This window comes from Lipotes vexillifer, unplaced genomic scaffold, assembly GCF_000442215.2.
Source record: "Lipotes vexillifer unplaced genomic scaffold, Lipotes_vexillifer_v1.1 scaffold708, whole genome shotgun sequence".
Classification (NCBI taxonomy): Eukaryota; Metazoa; Chordata; class Mammalia; order Artiodactyla; family Lipotidae; genus Lipotes; species Lipotes vexillifer.
In genome coordinates, this window is record NW_006781346.1 from 1,160,063 (window position 1) to 1,176,790 (window position 16,728).

The 16,728-nt window shown below is 39.7% G+C and overlaps 2 protein-coding genes across 2 annotated transcripts in view; both read right to left on the minus strand.

The window, feature by feature from the left end:
* HKDC1 (hexokinase domain containing 1) overlaps positions 1 to 2,020 on the minus strand; it is a 42,280-nt gene extending 40,260 nt beyond the window's left edge. The window contains exon 1 of the mRNA XM_007454570.1: positions 1,827 to 2,020. Within this exon, the coding sequence (XP_007454632.1) occupies positions 1,827 to 1,889 (63 nt within the window). The 5' untranslated portion in view covers positions 1,890 to 2,020. The remainder of the gene's footprint in view (positions 1 to 1,826) is intronic.
* A 14,507-nt stretch (positions 2,021 to 16,527) lies between these two features.
* The window catches only part of SUPV3L1 (Suv3 like RNA helicase), a 24,023-nt gene continuing 23,822 nt past the window's right edge, over positions 16,528 to 16,728 (minus strand). The window contains 1 exon segment of the mRNA XM_007454571.1: positions 16,528 to 16,728. This exon segment is cut by the window's right edge and continues 34 nt beyond it. Coding sequence (XP_007454633.1) covers positions 16,528 to 16,728 — 201 coding nt within the window.

Below are 16,728 nucleotides of genomic sequence, written 5' to 3' on the forward strand. Positions count from 1 at the left end.
CCCCCTCCCCTCCCCCCTTCCTTTCTTTTTCTTTCTCTCTCTTCCTTCTTTCCTTCCTTTCTCTTTCTCTTCCTTCTTTCCTTCCTTCCTTCTTTCTTCCCCTTCCTTCCTGTTTTGTTTTGGTTTAGTTTTAATGTTGGTATAAGGAAATATTAAAAAATTGTCCCAGGGTCTGAATAGTAACCCTCGTAGGCAAGCAGCACCCAGGATCTTGACAACTCTAGAAGCAGGAAGCACAGAAACTATGGAGGGGACTTGCTACCTGACCGGGACAAAGAAAGAGCCCGTGCCTTTTGACCAGGTGTGTTGTCACCACGAGGAGGAGTGAATGAGTTGGTGTTCTCGGAACCTGTGACTCAACGCAGCAACTCATAAACTGGCCACCCTTGCTACCCCAGAAACCTGCTGGCTCACTCATCAAGGTGGCTGGAAAGTGCTCCTGACTATCCCTGCTCAGCTCACGCTTAGCTATCTTGCCTTCCCCTGGGAGAGAGAGAGGGGTCAACCCCAGGCCTTGACAAACGCTGACCCTCCTCCCCGAAGGACCTGGAACAGATCAATGGAGGCTGCAATCCCACCTCCTGGGCCTGCACCTGGGCTGGTGGACAAACATGTCTAGCCTGATTCTTGGGTGTAACTAAAGGTTAACCACCACAAAGGGGCCCAAGGAAACGAAACTAATTTGCTAGAACTAGAGGTATAAAGGTCCAAAGACTCCCCTTGAGGGCCGGAGAGACACCATACAGGTTACATCTTTAGTAAGAGGTGGTAACAGAAAATGAATTCTTAACCAGTGCTGTATAGGACTTTTCCACCTCCTTAAGAAGCTAGTAGAGAGCTCCATGAATCTAATCAATAAATGAAAATTAAGATAACTGATTGATTTACAATATTTTAAGATTTGCTATGACCTGCAACCCAACTCCCTAATGAACAGAATGTAGTGGGAGGTTATCCCACCCAGCACAGGAGGGCTGTCAGGTGCCATGCTTGCTTTCTTTCAGTTTGAAAAGCCAGGAGGCATCATGACACAATGGAAAGAATGCTGAAGGAGGATTCAGAGGTTTGGGTTTAATCCTCACTCCACCTTAAATACCTGGGTAATCTTGGCTAAATCCACCTGCTGGGAGGACTTCTGTTATCTATAAATTGAGAGATGCTCGTGCCCAGAGCCCTGCCAATGGCAGCTGGTGTGGCTAGAGGGGCAGGCTGGGCTCATTCTAGGCTGCCAGGAGAGAATGCTGGTGGCTGGCCCCCATTTGAGCCTTGGCAACTTTTAACCAGCCGACCTTGGAATCAATTTTGTAGACAGGTTTCTTGGGCAAAGTGGCAAAATAACGCACATCATTAAGAGCACACCGCTGGCCAACAGCACGTGCCAACAACATATATTTTGAATACTGTAAGTAAAAACTCACACCCCTCTTGGTATCCGTATTTATATCCTTCCAAGCATGTGAAGAATCATGTGAATTACTTTAATGAGTTCTCAAATTTTCTTTAAAAATGACTCTTCTTTGTAGCCTTTCCCCCAAACATTCCTCACATCAAACACAATTGTCTTCAAGCTTTCTAAAGACTTTCTCCTCATCCCCTTCCCATCTGGTATCTGAAGTCCAAGTGAAATTGAAGGCTCAGGACAGTATGCAATGTGCAGCCCATGGGAGATTTACTTCCTCTTCCCCTTCTGTGAGTTTTTACTGCCTCTGTGCACCCTGTACCTTTTCTAATAAGCTCTCTTAAATCTCTTCACATGTAGGCACGGGATCAATTAACTCTGTCAGGGAAGACTGAACCACGTATTTCTCAGCTCTGTGAGTACTTACCTTCTTGATCTGATCCTCCTTCAGCTTGGTGAAGTAAAATGCCATCAAGTGTACCGCAAACATTTTCCCCAAGTTTGGTTTCTCCTGAGGTGAGCAGATATTTCCGTGCAGCGTTCACTCCCACGTCTCTGGAGCGCTGCCCACTTCCAGTCCAGGCTGGATCCCTCCGGGGAACTAGGTGCTACAGATTAAATACTTCCAGGCTGCTTAGTTCAACGATTAAACTTTGCCCCCTGTCTCTGGTCCCTCCCTCCAGCACACACTTGATTATCTAACAGGAGGCTCAGGATGGTAGCTGAGGGTTGGTGGAGGGTAGGCAGGGGATGGGTTGCTTGACTCTTTGAGAATTGGGTCCCACAAAATCTCGTTGCTAAGCAACACTCTCAAGCTAATGTCCCACCAAGCCCACTCAGCCGAGGAAAATCTAAGAAGTTGGGCGTTAAACAAAGCCAACTCTCAACCAGCTGAGCTGCTCTGCAAATGTCTAGTCTCAGGCTTTTCTCTTTAGTCCTTTTCTTCTCAGCACAGGAATATAACTCCTAACTCTCTGCTCCTCAAGAGCACTATCTTAATTAAGACTAAGTATTGCCCTGGTCAGAGAGGTTTCAAGAATGTTGGGGCAGAGCTTCCCTGGTGGCGCAGTGGTTGAGAGTCCGCCTGCCGATGCAGGGGACACGGGTTCGTGCCCCGGTCCGGAAAGATCCCACATCCCGCGGAGCGGCTGGGCCCGTGAGCCATGGCCGCTGAGCCTGCGCGTCCGGAGCCTGTGCTCCGCAACGGGAGAGGCCACAACAGTGAGAGGCCCACGTAACCGCCCCCCCAAAAAAAAAGAATGGTGGGGCAAGTTCCTTAATTTGTGACCAACCAAATCTCTTAGCTTACAGCCATTGGTAATGGAAAAAAATCAATCAAGGTTTATCTATTCACAGTGGTAAGCCAGAAAACCTTGATATCCCAGCTAATGAACCAGAAAATAATTATCATGAGAAAGAATGAAGTCACCCGTACTCACTGGGAAGCTGCTGCTGGAGAGAAAAACTGAAGTCACAGACGGGAAATGTCTCAGACCACCAGGATATTTGGTTCACTCACTTATCTCCCTCCATCATACTTGATGTGAGAAGGACCCAGAAAGGGGTCGATGTATGGGTACAACAGACTTTGCACTCTTCCCGCAGTCACTGGTCAGCTGATGAAATCAGCAACAACAACGATGCTGTTAACAACAGCAGCTAACATGGATGGAGCACTTACTATTTCCATTTTATAAATGAGAAAATTGAGGCCCAGAAAGGTTAATTTGCTCAAAATCACAAAGCCTGTAAATAGTACAGTGAGGAATGAAACCCAGGAGTTTCATTTCAGTGCCCAGCTCTTAAACAATACATAATATTGCCTTTCTTCCTTTTCCATGCAATAGATACTCAGTTAATAGCTACTACTAGCAGCAGCATTCTGGGGGGTTATTGTCAAGAATTCCAACCACAGTTAACCCTTGAACGACACAGGTTTGAACTGCATGGGTCCACTTACTTACATAAGGATTCTTTTCAATAGTAAATAATACAGTACTACATGATCCAGGGTTGGTTGAATCCGCCTGTAGATGTGGAATCACACATACGGGGGAACCACTTGTACAGAGGGCCGGCTATTAATTATAAGTAAATTTTTGACTGTGTGGAAGGTCCAGCGTCCCTAACCTCTGAGTTGTTCAAGGGTCAATAGTACTTGGAAAACTAAACACAGAGATATCACTTCAATAGGATCTTCCCAGTGGGGGAAAATGGCAAATGAAGAAATTCCTGACCATAACATCCCAAATACTAATCAAATGCTTACTAAAATTAGCAACTGATCTGATGTTAATGAAGGTCAGCTGGGCACCCCAGTGTTTCTCTGGTCCTATAGGCACCTGCTCTACAATACAAAGGGAAAAAAAATGACTTTTCCTGGTCAACTTAGCAGCCTCAGCTTTGTTTGCTTTGCAACTGCATAATCTCATTAATCAAGACAATTGCCAGACAATTGCCTGGCGAGAACCTTCAACAGCTGCCTCTTCAGGAGCCACTGATTCTCCAATCAGTGCTCTTTATCCATCCATCATGTGGATGAGCCACTGGAAGTCTAGCCTAAGCCCAGGGTGTTTGATTAAAATTACTCAGATGCTTTTCTCAGACTGATATAAAACCGTCTCCCAGAATGAGAAACACTATCCTTTTCAGTGTGTTTACCCCTCAGACTATGAACTCTTCTAGCTCCTTTACTTTGTCGTTTCTACAAACAAGCAAAGGCTAATCTTTAGTTGTTGACACTATTCAATTCCCCATGTGGAATTGGTAATCTGAAACAGACGTGCTGTCCCTGAGTCTGCACTGGATAACATCCTGGGCAGGTCACCCGCCTACAGGTGATAACAATATTGTCTTAATTCCTTCATTTAAAAAGTAACCTCAGGTGCAGTAGGGCACCAAGGTCATTGACTTATTCAACATAGGGATAAGGGGTTACAATGGCTCGTGGACAAAAGGACACAAAGTTATGACCAAAGATCTCTGCAATCTAGTGGTTGCTTTTATGTGCCAGATAGGCAGCTTTGGGGATTTTAATTAGGCAAAATGACACCAGAGGATTTTCAGCTATTACATCATTCCACTTTTTAATCTAAGCACATTAGCATCTACATTCCAGGTCTGAGCTAGCTGACTAAACCAAGAAGCTTAATGATTATAAAAGTCACATGTATTTGAAGTCATCTAGCTCGGCCCCCTCACTTTAGAAAGACAAAATAATTAGATTATTTTACCATTCCTCATCTGATTATTTCAGTTCAACCAGTGGAATTTTTCACCCTTATTAAAGCTCTACATAGCTATTCAACGATATACAAGTCTTATAAGCACTTAGACTTTGCTTAAGAACATCATTTGAGGGTTAGCGCTGCTAAGTGACATTTTAGTTAAAACGTATTACCTGTCTAGCCCAAACCTTCCATGTTAGAAGGAACTCTCTCACATCTATACACATTTCTGTTTCCACAGAGCTGGCCCTTATGGGAAGACCTAAAGACAATATCTGCTTTCCTTTTAGTATTGAGCACAGTAGGAGGACAAGAAGTGCAACACAATTTACCTATTATTTAGTAAACACTTATATTGATATAATGTTTACTAGGTGTTTTACAATATTAATTCCCACCACAACTATCATTCTCTCCATTTTACAGATAGAGAAACTGAGGCAAAGATCCCAAGTGGTACATGGTATAATAGATATTTGAATGCAGGCAGTGTGGCTTCAGAGTCCATGCGTACCCACTGTGCTACACTGGCTCTCATTAACCTGGAAGCAAAGCACAGGGGAAATACAGGACCTAAGCTAGGGAAACCTAAGCTAGGGAAACCTAAGCTAGGGAAACCTAAGCTAGGGAAATATAGGACCTAAGCCCAGTGGAAAGAGCACAGGCCCTGACTTCCCACTTTGGCTCTGCCCTGACTGAAGACAAAGGCTCCAAGTTCATTTCTGTAAAGGGTTCATAGCTCCATTGTGGTCATTTGCAGAATAAAAGTAAATGAGATCACTTAAGAGAAGCCATGCATCCCATAGTGGGCACACTAAAAGCATCTCTTTAATCTAAGCCTTCACCTAGTTCAGTACCCCTTCTTAAAATTGCTATTTCACCTCATCCCATTTAATCCCTTAGGATAAAAAAAATGCATGCAGCCCTTTCAGTACATTCAGTAAAGCATAAAATATATATTACTTATATATGGAATCTGAAAAATAAATTAGTGAATATAACAAAAAAGAAACAGACTCGCAGATATAGAGAATAAACTAGTGGTTACCAGTGGGGAGAGGGAAGGGAGGAGGGGCAAGATAGGGGTGGGGGAGTAAAAGGTACAGACTACTATGTATGAAATAAATGAGCTACAAGGATATACTGTACAACACAGGGAATGTAGCCAATATTTTATAAAAACTACAAGTGGAATATAACCTTTAAAAATTGTGAATCACTAGGTTGTACACCTGAAATTTATATAATATTGTGCATCAACTATACCTCAATAATAAGCAAATAAATAAACTTGTACAAACTTTTAAAAAACCATAACTGTAAACCATTAGAAGGTACCAGTTCCATTTATTGGAATTATAGAAACAATTAGGAATTTTATAAGTATTTCATTCCTGTTACTAAACAGATCTTGAATTCTGTCCCCTATTTTATGATATGTCCAAAGTTAAGTTGTCCATAATATAAAAGTCTGCCCTGCTGGTATTCCACATGCTGCAAAAGAATAAGAAAGAGAGTGTGTGAAAGAGCCAACTGCCATAAAAGAAAGTCAAAGTAGAAACTTTCAAACCCTGCCAGCAGTTACAGTTACTATGGTGTTGCCATGGGAGCAACCACAGATGAAGCAGAAAAGTTAACTTCAGCAAGTTTCAAAAGAATACAACTGATAGTTTTTTATAGGTTTATTCCTGACCCAAGAGCAGTCAGGGAATGCTCATGAAGAAATGAGCATGTATGTTAACTACAGTTCAATAAAAATCAATTAATTAATTAATCTTTAATAATTTAAAAAATGGGTACATATTATTCTGTATGTAAATAATACCTAAATAAATTTGATTTTTTTTTAAAGGGGGGGAAAAAAGAAAGACATCAACTGCACACAATTATTTTTGATCACAACTGTACATTAAGAGCTGTATTTGCAAAATACACATACATCCTTGTGTGGCATAAACCCACAAGGACAAGAAAGCTTAACATAATTTTGGAAGACAGAAAGCTGACAGAGAAGTAACAGCTTAGCAGAGGAAACACTGACACCTCAGTGCCTGCAGAGAGTGACTGTACCAAGAAACGAGCAATGACATCTGTAACTCTGGAAACGCTCAGGAATTGAAGGCCTTGATACTTCAGAAAAGCAAGAGGCTGAAAAAAAAAAAACAATTGGCTAAAAGTGTATATGAAAAGCTTTCAGCTTTCAAGTCTGCAGATACAGAGGGCCGAATGTATACTGGAATTAGACAATCAAGTAAATGGACAGTGGATGGCAGGAGGTTGTTTTCTCTCTGCTAGAGTGGGAGGCCACAGACAAGCCAGTAGAGAAGGCTAGAATGATCCAGGTTCTGGATTAGAGTTGAGGCCATCAGTATAAACTCATGATTAGCTTAATATAAATACAGATGGTTAGATATATTGTATATATACACACACACACAATATATATATATACATAAATACTTGTAGATATGTATATGTACATAAGTTGGTATACTCATATATATTTCCTTGCTCTGCAAGCTGAGAGACCCTGGAAGCAATGATACCCAGCAGCAACAAGAATACCTAGCACTCAGATCTTGGTTTCTAGTATCATTCTCCACACCCCCACGGCAAAAAAAAAAAAAAAAAAAAAACCAGGGCTCCTTGGAGAACAAAAAAAAAAAAAAAAAAGAACCAGGGCTCCTTGGAGAAATGTCTGATTCTAGAACTAGGCAGAGTATATACAAGATGAGTCTTGAGCATCTTGTAGTGCCAAAAAAAATAAGAATGCTAAAAAAACGAAACACAGTAACAACAAAAACAAATGATGAGGATATATCAAAGGGATACAAGACCAACTGAAAGAGTTTGCAGTAACCAAAGCTAGAACAATTTGAGCAACAAGATGAAGCATTACTGTATTATGACCCAAAGTATAAAATAAATACCCAATAAATAAATAAATAAATACCCATCAAGCCATACTAATATAAATAAATTGAACGAATAAATAAATATGGGAGAAAAGACAAATTTCGTATGCAGAATAACTCCAAATAATTTATGTAGATACCCCCCCACCTCCAAGGAGGTGGAGCATACACCCCTCACTCCTGAAGTGTGGGCTGTGCATAGTGACTGCTTTCCAAAGCATACGGCATGGAACGGCGGTGGGGAGGGGTCGGGGAGAGTACTTTACAGTGGAGAAACCTGATAAACATTACGTCAGCCAGAAGATCAAGGTTAACATCAACAGGGAGGTCATGTTGATAGTATGTACCTTTGACATGGTGGGATAAGAACAGCACTTTACCTCTGTGGTCTTCCTCTCAAAACCCATAACTCCAGTCTAATCCTAAGAAAAACATCAGACAAATCCCAATTGAGGGACATTCTGTAGAATACGTGACTAGTCCTCCTCAAAGCTGTCAAAGCCATCAAAAGCAAGGAAAGTGGGGCTTCCCTGGTGGCGCAGTGGTTGAGAGTCCGCCTGCCGATGCAGGGGACATGGGCTCGTGCCCCCCAGAAGATCAAGGTTAACATCAACAGGGAGGTCATGTTGATAGTATGTACCTTTGACATGGTGGGATAAGAACAGCACTTTACCTCTGTGGTCTTCCTCTCAAAACCCATAACTCCAGTCTAATCCTAAGAAAAACATCAGACAAATCCCAATTGAGGGACATTCTGTAGAATACGTGACTAGTCCTCCTCAAAGCTGTCAAAGCCATCAAAAGCAAGGAAAGTGGGGCTTCCCTGGTGGCGCAGTGGTTGAGAGTCCGCCTGCCGATGCAGGGGACATGGGTTCGTGCCCCGGTCCGGGAAGATCCCACACACTGCGGAGCAACTAAGCCCGTGTGCCACAACTACTGAGCCTGTGCTCTAGAAACTGCAAGCCACAACTACTGAGCCTGCGTGCTAGAGCCCGTGCTCCGCGACAAGAGAAGCCACCGCAATGAGAAGTCCGCACACCTCAAGGAAGAGTAGCCCCCACTCACCACAACTAGAGAAAGCCCACACACAGCAACGAAGACCCGTTGCAGCCAAAAATAAATAAATAAAATAAATGTATTAAAAAAAAATAACAGTATGGTACTGGCATATATATAGTACCATATATACAGTCAGCTAATTTTTGACAAGGGTGCCAAGAATACACAATGGGGAAAGGACAGTTTCTTCAATAAATGGTGCTAGGAAAACTAGATATCCACATGCAAAAGAACGAAACTTACCCTACAGCATTCACAAAAATTAACCCAAAATCAATCAAAGATTCAAATGTAAGACCTGAAGCCATAAAACTCCCAGAAGAAAACATAGGGGAAAAGATCCTTGACATTGGTCCAGGCAGTGATTTCCTAGATAAGTCACCAAAACACAGGAAACAAAAACTAAAATGAATAAGTGGGACTACGTTAAACTAATGAGCTTCTGCATAGCAAAGGATACCATCAATAAATTGAATAGACAATCTACAGAATGGGAGAATTCGTAAACCATATATCTGATAAAGGTCTAATATCCAAAATATATAAAGAACTCATACAACTCAACAGCAAAAAAAAGAAAATAATCCAATTAAAAATGGGCAAAGGACCTGAATAGATATTTTTCCAAAGAAGACATACAAATGGCCAACAAATATATGAAAAGATGGTCAACATCACTAATCATCAGGGACATGCAAATCAAAACCACAGTGAGATTTCACTTCACACCTGTTAGGATGGCTTTTATCAAGAAGACAACATTGGTGAGGATATGGAGAAAAGGAGACCCTTGTGCACAGTTGGTGGGATTGTAAATTGAGCTGACCATTACGGAAAACAGTATGGCAGTTCCTCAAAAAATTAAAAATTGAAGTACCATATGATCCAACAATCCCACTCCTGGGTATACATCCAAAGGAACTGAAATCAGTATCTCAAAGCAATATCTGCATACCCATGTTCATTGCATCTTTATTCACAATAGTCGAGATATGGAAACAACCTAAGTGTCTGTCAACAGCTGAATGGATAGAGAAGATGTGGTGTTTATATATATATATATATATATATATATATATATATACAACGGAATATTATTTAGCCATGACAAAGAAGGAAATCCTGCCATTTGGAACAACATAGATGGACTTTAAAGGCATTATGCTAAGTGAGGTAAATCAGAGAAGGACAAATACTGTATGATCTTACTTATATGTGGAATCTAAGAAAACTGAACTTGTAAAAACAGAGAGTGGAACGTGGTTACCAAGGGCTGGGGATGGGGGAATTGGGGCGATACTAAAGGTACAAACTTGTAACTAGTAAATAAATACGTTCTGGAGATCTAAGGTACAATATAGTGATTATAGTCAATAATACTGTATTATAAACTTTAAAGTTACTAAGAGACTAAATCTTACCTACCGTTAACATAAAAAGAAATGATAAATATGACATGATAAAGGTTATTAGCTAATGCTCCTGAAGTAATCATATTACAATATATAAACACACTGCATACCTTAAAATTACAGTGTTATATGTCAATTATTTCTCAATTAAAAAAAAAGCCAGCTTATGATCCAATCAACCTATATCAAAACCCAAAAGCCTTACCCATGTAAACAGAGCTTCTGTTAGCTTAATTCCTCACTTTCTTTTTTTTTTTTGACCACACTGCAAGGCGTGTGGGATCTTAGTTCCCCAACCAGGGATTGAACCCGTGCCCCGTGCAGTGGAAGCATGGAGTCTTAACCACTGGACCACCAGGGAAGTCCCATAATTCCTCACTTTTAAATTAAAAAAAAAGGAGGAAACAGAAAAGAACTTAAAACAAAAACTATAATATCTTTAGGGAAATAAGATATTGATTGTATCCATGAAACAAGAACAAGAGGATAAATACAAACAAGGATGGGAGCAGGGGGGGAGAGAGAGGAACTATATGACACTTAAAAAAAAAATTCAGTACTTTTTTCCTAGAAAGAGTTTTAAGCTCAAAAAGAGAAATTTAACTTTGAGTCATAACTGATAAAAAAAAACTTATATGAATCTATAGGGAACGACCTAATAAAACTTCTGGGAATAATTTAAAGGTGTATTCTCTAACGCATTTTCCAATATTTTTTGATTGCATTAAACATTCATATTCTCTGGTTACATTTTACAGCACTCTTAATTAGCTTTGAGTGGTTTAAATTCCATTAATAAGATAATGGCCTCTGAGAAATACATATAGTGTCACTAGAATTGTCTGTAAATGAATAAGGATAATACACACATGCATACATTGTAAACTTTGCTGTAACAATACAATATGATGTATTAAGTTGGTAAGGGAAGAGCATTAGCTGAGGAAAATAAGAGAAGCTAAAAAGTTTTAAGATCAAGGCAAGACTTATAGTTAAAAGAATATATGAAAATATATGAGTTCTAATATTACTAAAAATTAAATAACAGGAGTCAGAATTGATAATTCAGCTGGAAATCATTTATGTGAATTTGCACATATAATTGAGTAAAAAGTCACAGTATATGGACCAGATGGTGACAAAATTAAATCACTGTGCAGAACTTAGGAGACTAAATCATGGGAGGTTTTTCTTCTATCATCTCAAGGTAGACTCTTCTAGTGGCTGAAAGCCCCCAAGAAAAGGCCAGAGCTGAAAGCATCTACTTTCTGAGAACTCAGGATTGCCAGCTGTTAGAATGTCAATATTCTCAAAGGAACCCTCCTACACTGTTGGTAGGAATGTAAATTGGTACAGCCACTATGGAGAACAGTATGGAGGTTCCTTAAAAAACTATAAACAGAATTACCATAAGATCCAGGGATCCCACTCCGGGGCATATATCTGGAGAAAACTATAATTTGAAAAGATACATGCACCCCAATGTTCATTGCAGCACTGTTTACAATAGTCAAGACATGGAAGCAACCTAAGTGTCCACTGACAGATGAATGGATGAAGAAGATGTGGTAAATACATACAATGGAATATTACTCAGCCATAAAAAAGGATGAATGCCATTTGCAGCAACATAGATGGACCTAGAGATTATCATACTAAGTGAAGTAAGGCAGAGAAAGACAAATCATATGATATCACTTATATGTAAAATCTAAAAAAAAAAATGTTACAAATGCACTTAAGTACGAAACAGAAATAGACCCATAGACGTAGAAAACAAACTTATGGTTACCAAAGGGGAAAGGAGGGGGGAGGGATAAATTAGGAGTTTGGGATTAACATATACACACTACTATATACAAAATAGATAACCAACAAGGACCTACTGTATAGCATAAGGAACTATACTTGATATTTTATAATAACCTATAAGGGAAATGAATCTGAAAAAGAATATACACAGGCACACACACATATATATACATAACTGAATCACTCTGCTGTACACCTGAAACTAATACAACATTGTGAATCAACTATACTTCAATTAAAAAAAAAATGAGAGAATGCCAACATTCTCATAAGCAACAAAAGTCTTACCTTCTTTCTCACACATTGCCATACTCCCCTTTATTCTTCTGAATTCTGTAACTCTCTTTCTTTTCAAAAGTGTATTTGAATCTCTTCTCAGATGTAGACATTACACTGTTTATTGTTACTCCTCTTATTTTCAAAATGAAAAAAGGAGCTATCAAATAATGAGCTCTAAGAAATGAAAACTAAGAGAGAAAATTAAATTTTCAATAGGTTAGAAGATAAAGTTGGAGAAATTGCCTAGAAAGTAGCAGAAAAGTCATGAGTATAATTTTAAAATACTGATTTAACAACCACAAAAATGAATAATAGCTATATCAAAAGAGAAATGGAGAAAAGGAATGATTTAAGAAAGGAGTGATTTAAGAAAGCTAAATCCTCACCTACTATAACAGGAAATCAGTAGCTAATGCTTTAAAATGATGATTCAAGAGACAGTAGGAGATGTATATTATGCAGAGTCAATGAGGTAAATATTAGAAGAAATAGATAATAGAGTTGAAAATGCTTGTTTCTGGTTTTTAAAGCTATGTATATATTCCTTTGACAAAAATTAATTTTTAAAACACGGCTTAAGCTTACTTGGCTTATGTATATAGAGTTAAAGGTAAGTTAATGTGCTGAAGTGTGGCTTAGGGGAAAGTTCTTATTTCCAAGTGAGCTTTGTTTTGAATTTATATTATATACTACTTTTAATTACATGTGACCAACATCTATTTATCAGTTTTTAAAGAATAACAGTGAGTGATAAACATGCTAAGAAAATGCAAATGCAGCTGTTAAGAGGAAAGAATAAGTCAATTTGTGAACATTACAAATTACTTAAGGAACTTTTAAAAATATATATGCTCTCGACCTAATTACAAGCACTTGAAAAAAAAAACGATCTCCCAGCAGGGAATTATCAATTTTACTGCACTTTACAGGTGTCTCAAATAGCAGTTCAAAGTAGTCACTGACGGGAATAGAGACACAGACCTACCAGAGAATGGACTTGACACGGGGAGGGGGAAGGGTAAGCTGGGACGAAGTGAGAGAGTGGCATGTACATATATACATATATACACTACCAAATGTAAAACAGCTAGCTAAAGGGAAGCAGCCACATAGCATAGCACAGGGAGATCAGCTCGGTGCTTTGTGACCACCTAGAGGGGTGGGATAGGGAGGGTGGGAGGGAGGGAGGGAGACGCAAGAGGGAAGAGATATGGGGATATATGTATAACTGATTCACTTTGTTATAAAGCAGAAACTAACACACCATTGTAAAGCAATTATACTCCAATAAAGATGTTAAAACAACAACAACAAAGTAGTCACTGAGGTTACAAGCCTTTCCCAAGCCTCTATAAGCACCAAGGGCTTTTCAAAGGCCCGGACTGGTTAAGGAGCACATGATATTGAATCTCTGGGCAGATTCTAAGAGCGTAGCTTTAAAGGACTTCAAAACGCCTCCTCAACCCAAATTTGCCAAAAGTAGCTTCTTAAATTCAGTCTTCAAAACCCGATCCTACTTCAAAAGCTTTTTTCCCCTTCTCCGGCATCTTTCTGCCCATTAAGACAACTACTGTTTATCGTCTCTGTTGGTATTGTCCTACTATGTTGAGTGACAAACTTTTAGATAATAGTGCTCCGAAGCATGTTTATAAACATTGTCATCTCTGTTCAAGTTTATGTATTTTACAACCTTTGAAAATAGAGTAGGGAAACAGTCTAATTCATTTATCCATTTGCTTCTCTTATCAAACCACAACTTTTCATTATATCTTCATAGGTTTGTTTTCAATTGGACACACAAAAAATGACTGCATCATAATTATAGACTTCCAGGTCTGAGGTGTAAGAATTTTTGGTGATTTGTGATGACAGTTTTGTTTGTGATTCACAATAAGTCATTTTTCAAAAGACCCAATTCCATTTTGTGTACTCACACTCATCCATAAACAATGTACAAAGCATTACAAGTCATTGGTTATTATTGTTAACCACTTACGTACTAACCACATTTTACTAAATTACCCAGATCTGTACTGATGGAACTGAGTTCGGCATCTAAGCCTCAGTCCATACCCAATGCTGATGTTCAGCTGAATCCACAATAGTCCAAGGAGGGTTTTCAGGCAAGTATTTCAAAACCTGTTAGAAAACTGCAAGAAAAAAAAGTTTTGGAAGTATTGAAAACATGACCTTAGTGAAATGTATGCCTTCAACTTAGCTTGCCCCATAAGCCCACAAAGAAAGATAAGTGACATGTCAAACTTGTAGCAGAGAAGGAAGACCTGATTTCACAGTGACAATTTTAAACACACTGCAGTTATTCACGGCCATTCCAATTATATTTTTCCTGTTTTGTTTCACCTGATTTCATCTTTCTTTTAATCTCTTCTTCTGCCTAACCACAGAACTCTCCCTCCCCGACAAAGATGGGAAAGGTGAAAAGTAAACTATCACTAGTATTTATAAACACTCTGTAGCTCAATGTTCAAGCAGCCCTTCTCTGACAGCACCCCACCCCCACTCCTCTTATCTGAGGCTTCACTAACATTTAACTTGCAAGTGTCTTGCCTAAGTGTCTTCTCTGACTTACCAATTCTAGCTTCTAAACTGGAGAAAGTGAGAGAATTAATAACCCTCTAAGGGCTTCCCCTGGTGGCACAGTGGTTAAGAATCCGCCTGCCAATGCAGGGGACATGGGTTCGAGCCCTGGTCCGGGAAGGTCGCACATGCCACGGAGCAACTAAGCCCGTGCCCCACAACTACTGAAGCCCGCGCTCCTAGAGCCCGTGCTCCGCAACAAGAGAAGCCACTGCAGTGAGAAGCCCGCGCACCGCAATGAAGAGTAGCCCCCGCTCGCTGCCAACTAGAGAAAGCCTGAGAGCAGCAATGAAGACCCGATGCAGCCAAAAATAAAATAAATTTATGAAAAAAAAAATAACCCTCTTAAGTGAGGTATCTCATCACATAAATACGAGACCAACCCCCCATTATCCAGTTCAGTTCATGGGTATTTCTTGAGACCATCTGGGCAAGAATAGACTATGTCTGCCATGACGTTAAGTCACAGCGGAAAGCAAGTCCTATAAGTTAAAGTTGCTCAAACGCAAAATATCAAAAGAAATATGCCCTTGCAGGCATTTCACTATTGATTATCCACAAGTAAGGGAGATATACAGTCTGTGCTGCCTGTTCAGCCTTTATTTTTATGAAGGCAAAGGTTAGAAGAATAAAGACTGCTATCAATTAAGTATCATCTGAACTCTGAACTACTGAAGAAAAAGTCAGAGAGATGACTAACTGTAAACTTGGCTACTCCTTGACCCCAACTGCAACCAAATCAGTTTAATCCCTAGTCTGAAGTCAGCCTCGATTTAGCAGTTGCTCAAGAAATTAGTTTAGTTCTTCGAATGACCCAAGAGCTCAATTCACAGCCCAGGATGAACCCAAAGCTTCAGGTTCATTTATAAAACACTTCCTGCATACCAAGTCCTGTGCTATATGGCATCGCATCACATTGAACCTCCCAAACAACTCTAAGTAGGTGTTATTGTCCATCTTTTTCAGATGTGGAGACCAAGCCATAGAGAAGGTAAGATTACTGAACTAACTGGTAGTGATGAGAGAAGCTAAACCAAGATCTATCCAACTCCAAAGGCTATGTCCTTAAGCTCCTTTCAGCTATATCTCTAACCAAGGCTTAAAACTTTATTGGACAAGTAAAGGCCACTATGCATCAGACTGGCCTTTGGACATGGGAAGACCACTCACTCTATGTAAAACAGCCCACCAACCACTACCACTCTCTTCCCTTATTCTACTTCTTCCTAGCATTTATCTCTGAAATCACATCTATTAATTTCACATTCATTTGCACTTCTACTATATTCCAGGCACCATAGATATGGCAGTGAATTACACAGACAACAATATTTGCCCTCACAGAGCTGACGTTATTTATTTAACTTATTCCTGTCTGTCACCATACCAAAATATAACCTCCACAAGGGCAGGAACATTATCTGTCTCACTTACGGCGTATTTCCAGCACCTAGAACAGCCTCTGGTACATGGGTACAACAGACAGCAATCTCTGTCAAAGAATTCTACCTGTGACATCCTCAGCAAAGGTATAGGAAACTGGTCAAAACAATTCACCAAACTGATTTTATTCCCACGCAGAGTTCCTTATAGTGCATTGTCTTAGTGCTATACCACAAATGGCCATTAAATAAATCTTTAAATAAATCCTCTAAGACACAAAACAAACAGCAGTTTAGTTAACCTTAACAGTTAATTTTTCTTAGCAAAAAAAAAAAAAAAAAAGACCAGTAAAAGATAGCCACAGTACCACAGCAGGCAGTAAATGCATATGAGGAAAAAAAGGATTTTAAAATAGATTTTTATTTGCAAAAATAAAAATAAAACTAATCTGAATCGGGTTCCTTCGTCTTTCTTCTTGTCCCTTTTGAGGAAGTCCCAGATTCTGTTCTTCCTGTGCCATGCTCAGTTTGTTGTGTCATCCACTCTTTTTCTAGTTGTTTCAGCATGTCTGCAGTGAGGAGACCTTGCTGCACCAATCTGGAAGCAAGGGATTTCTCTCCTGCACCAGAGCCAAGTGGTTCAGC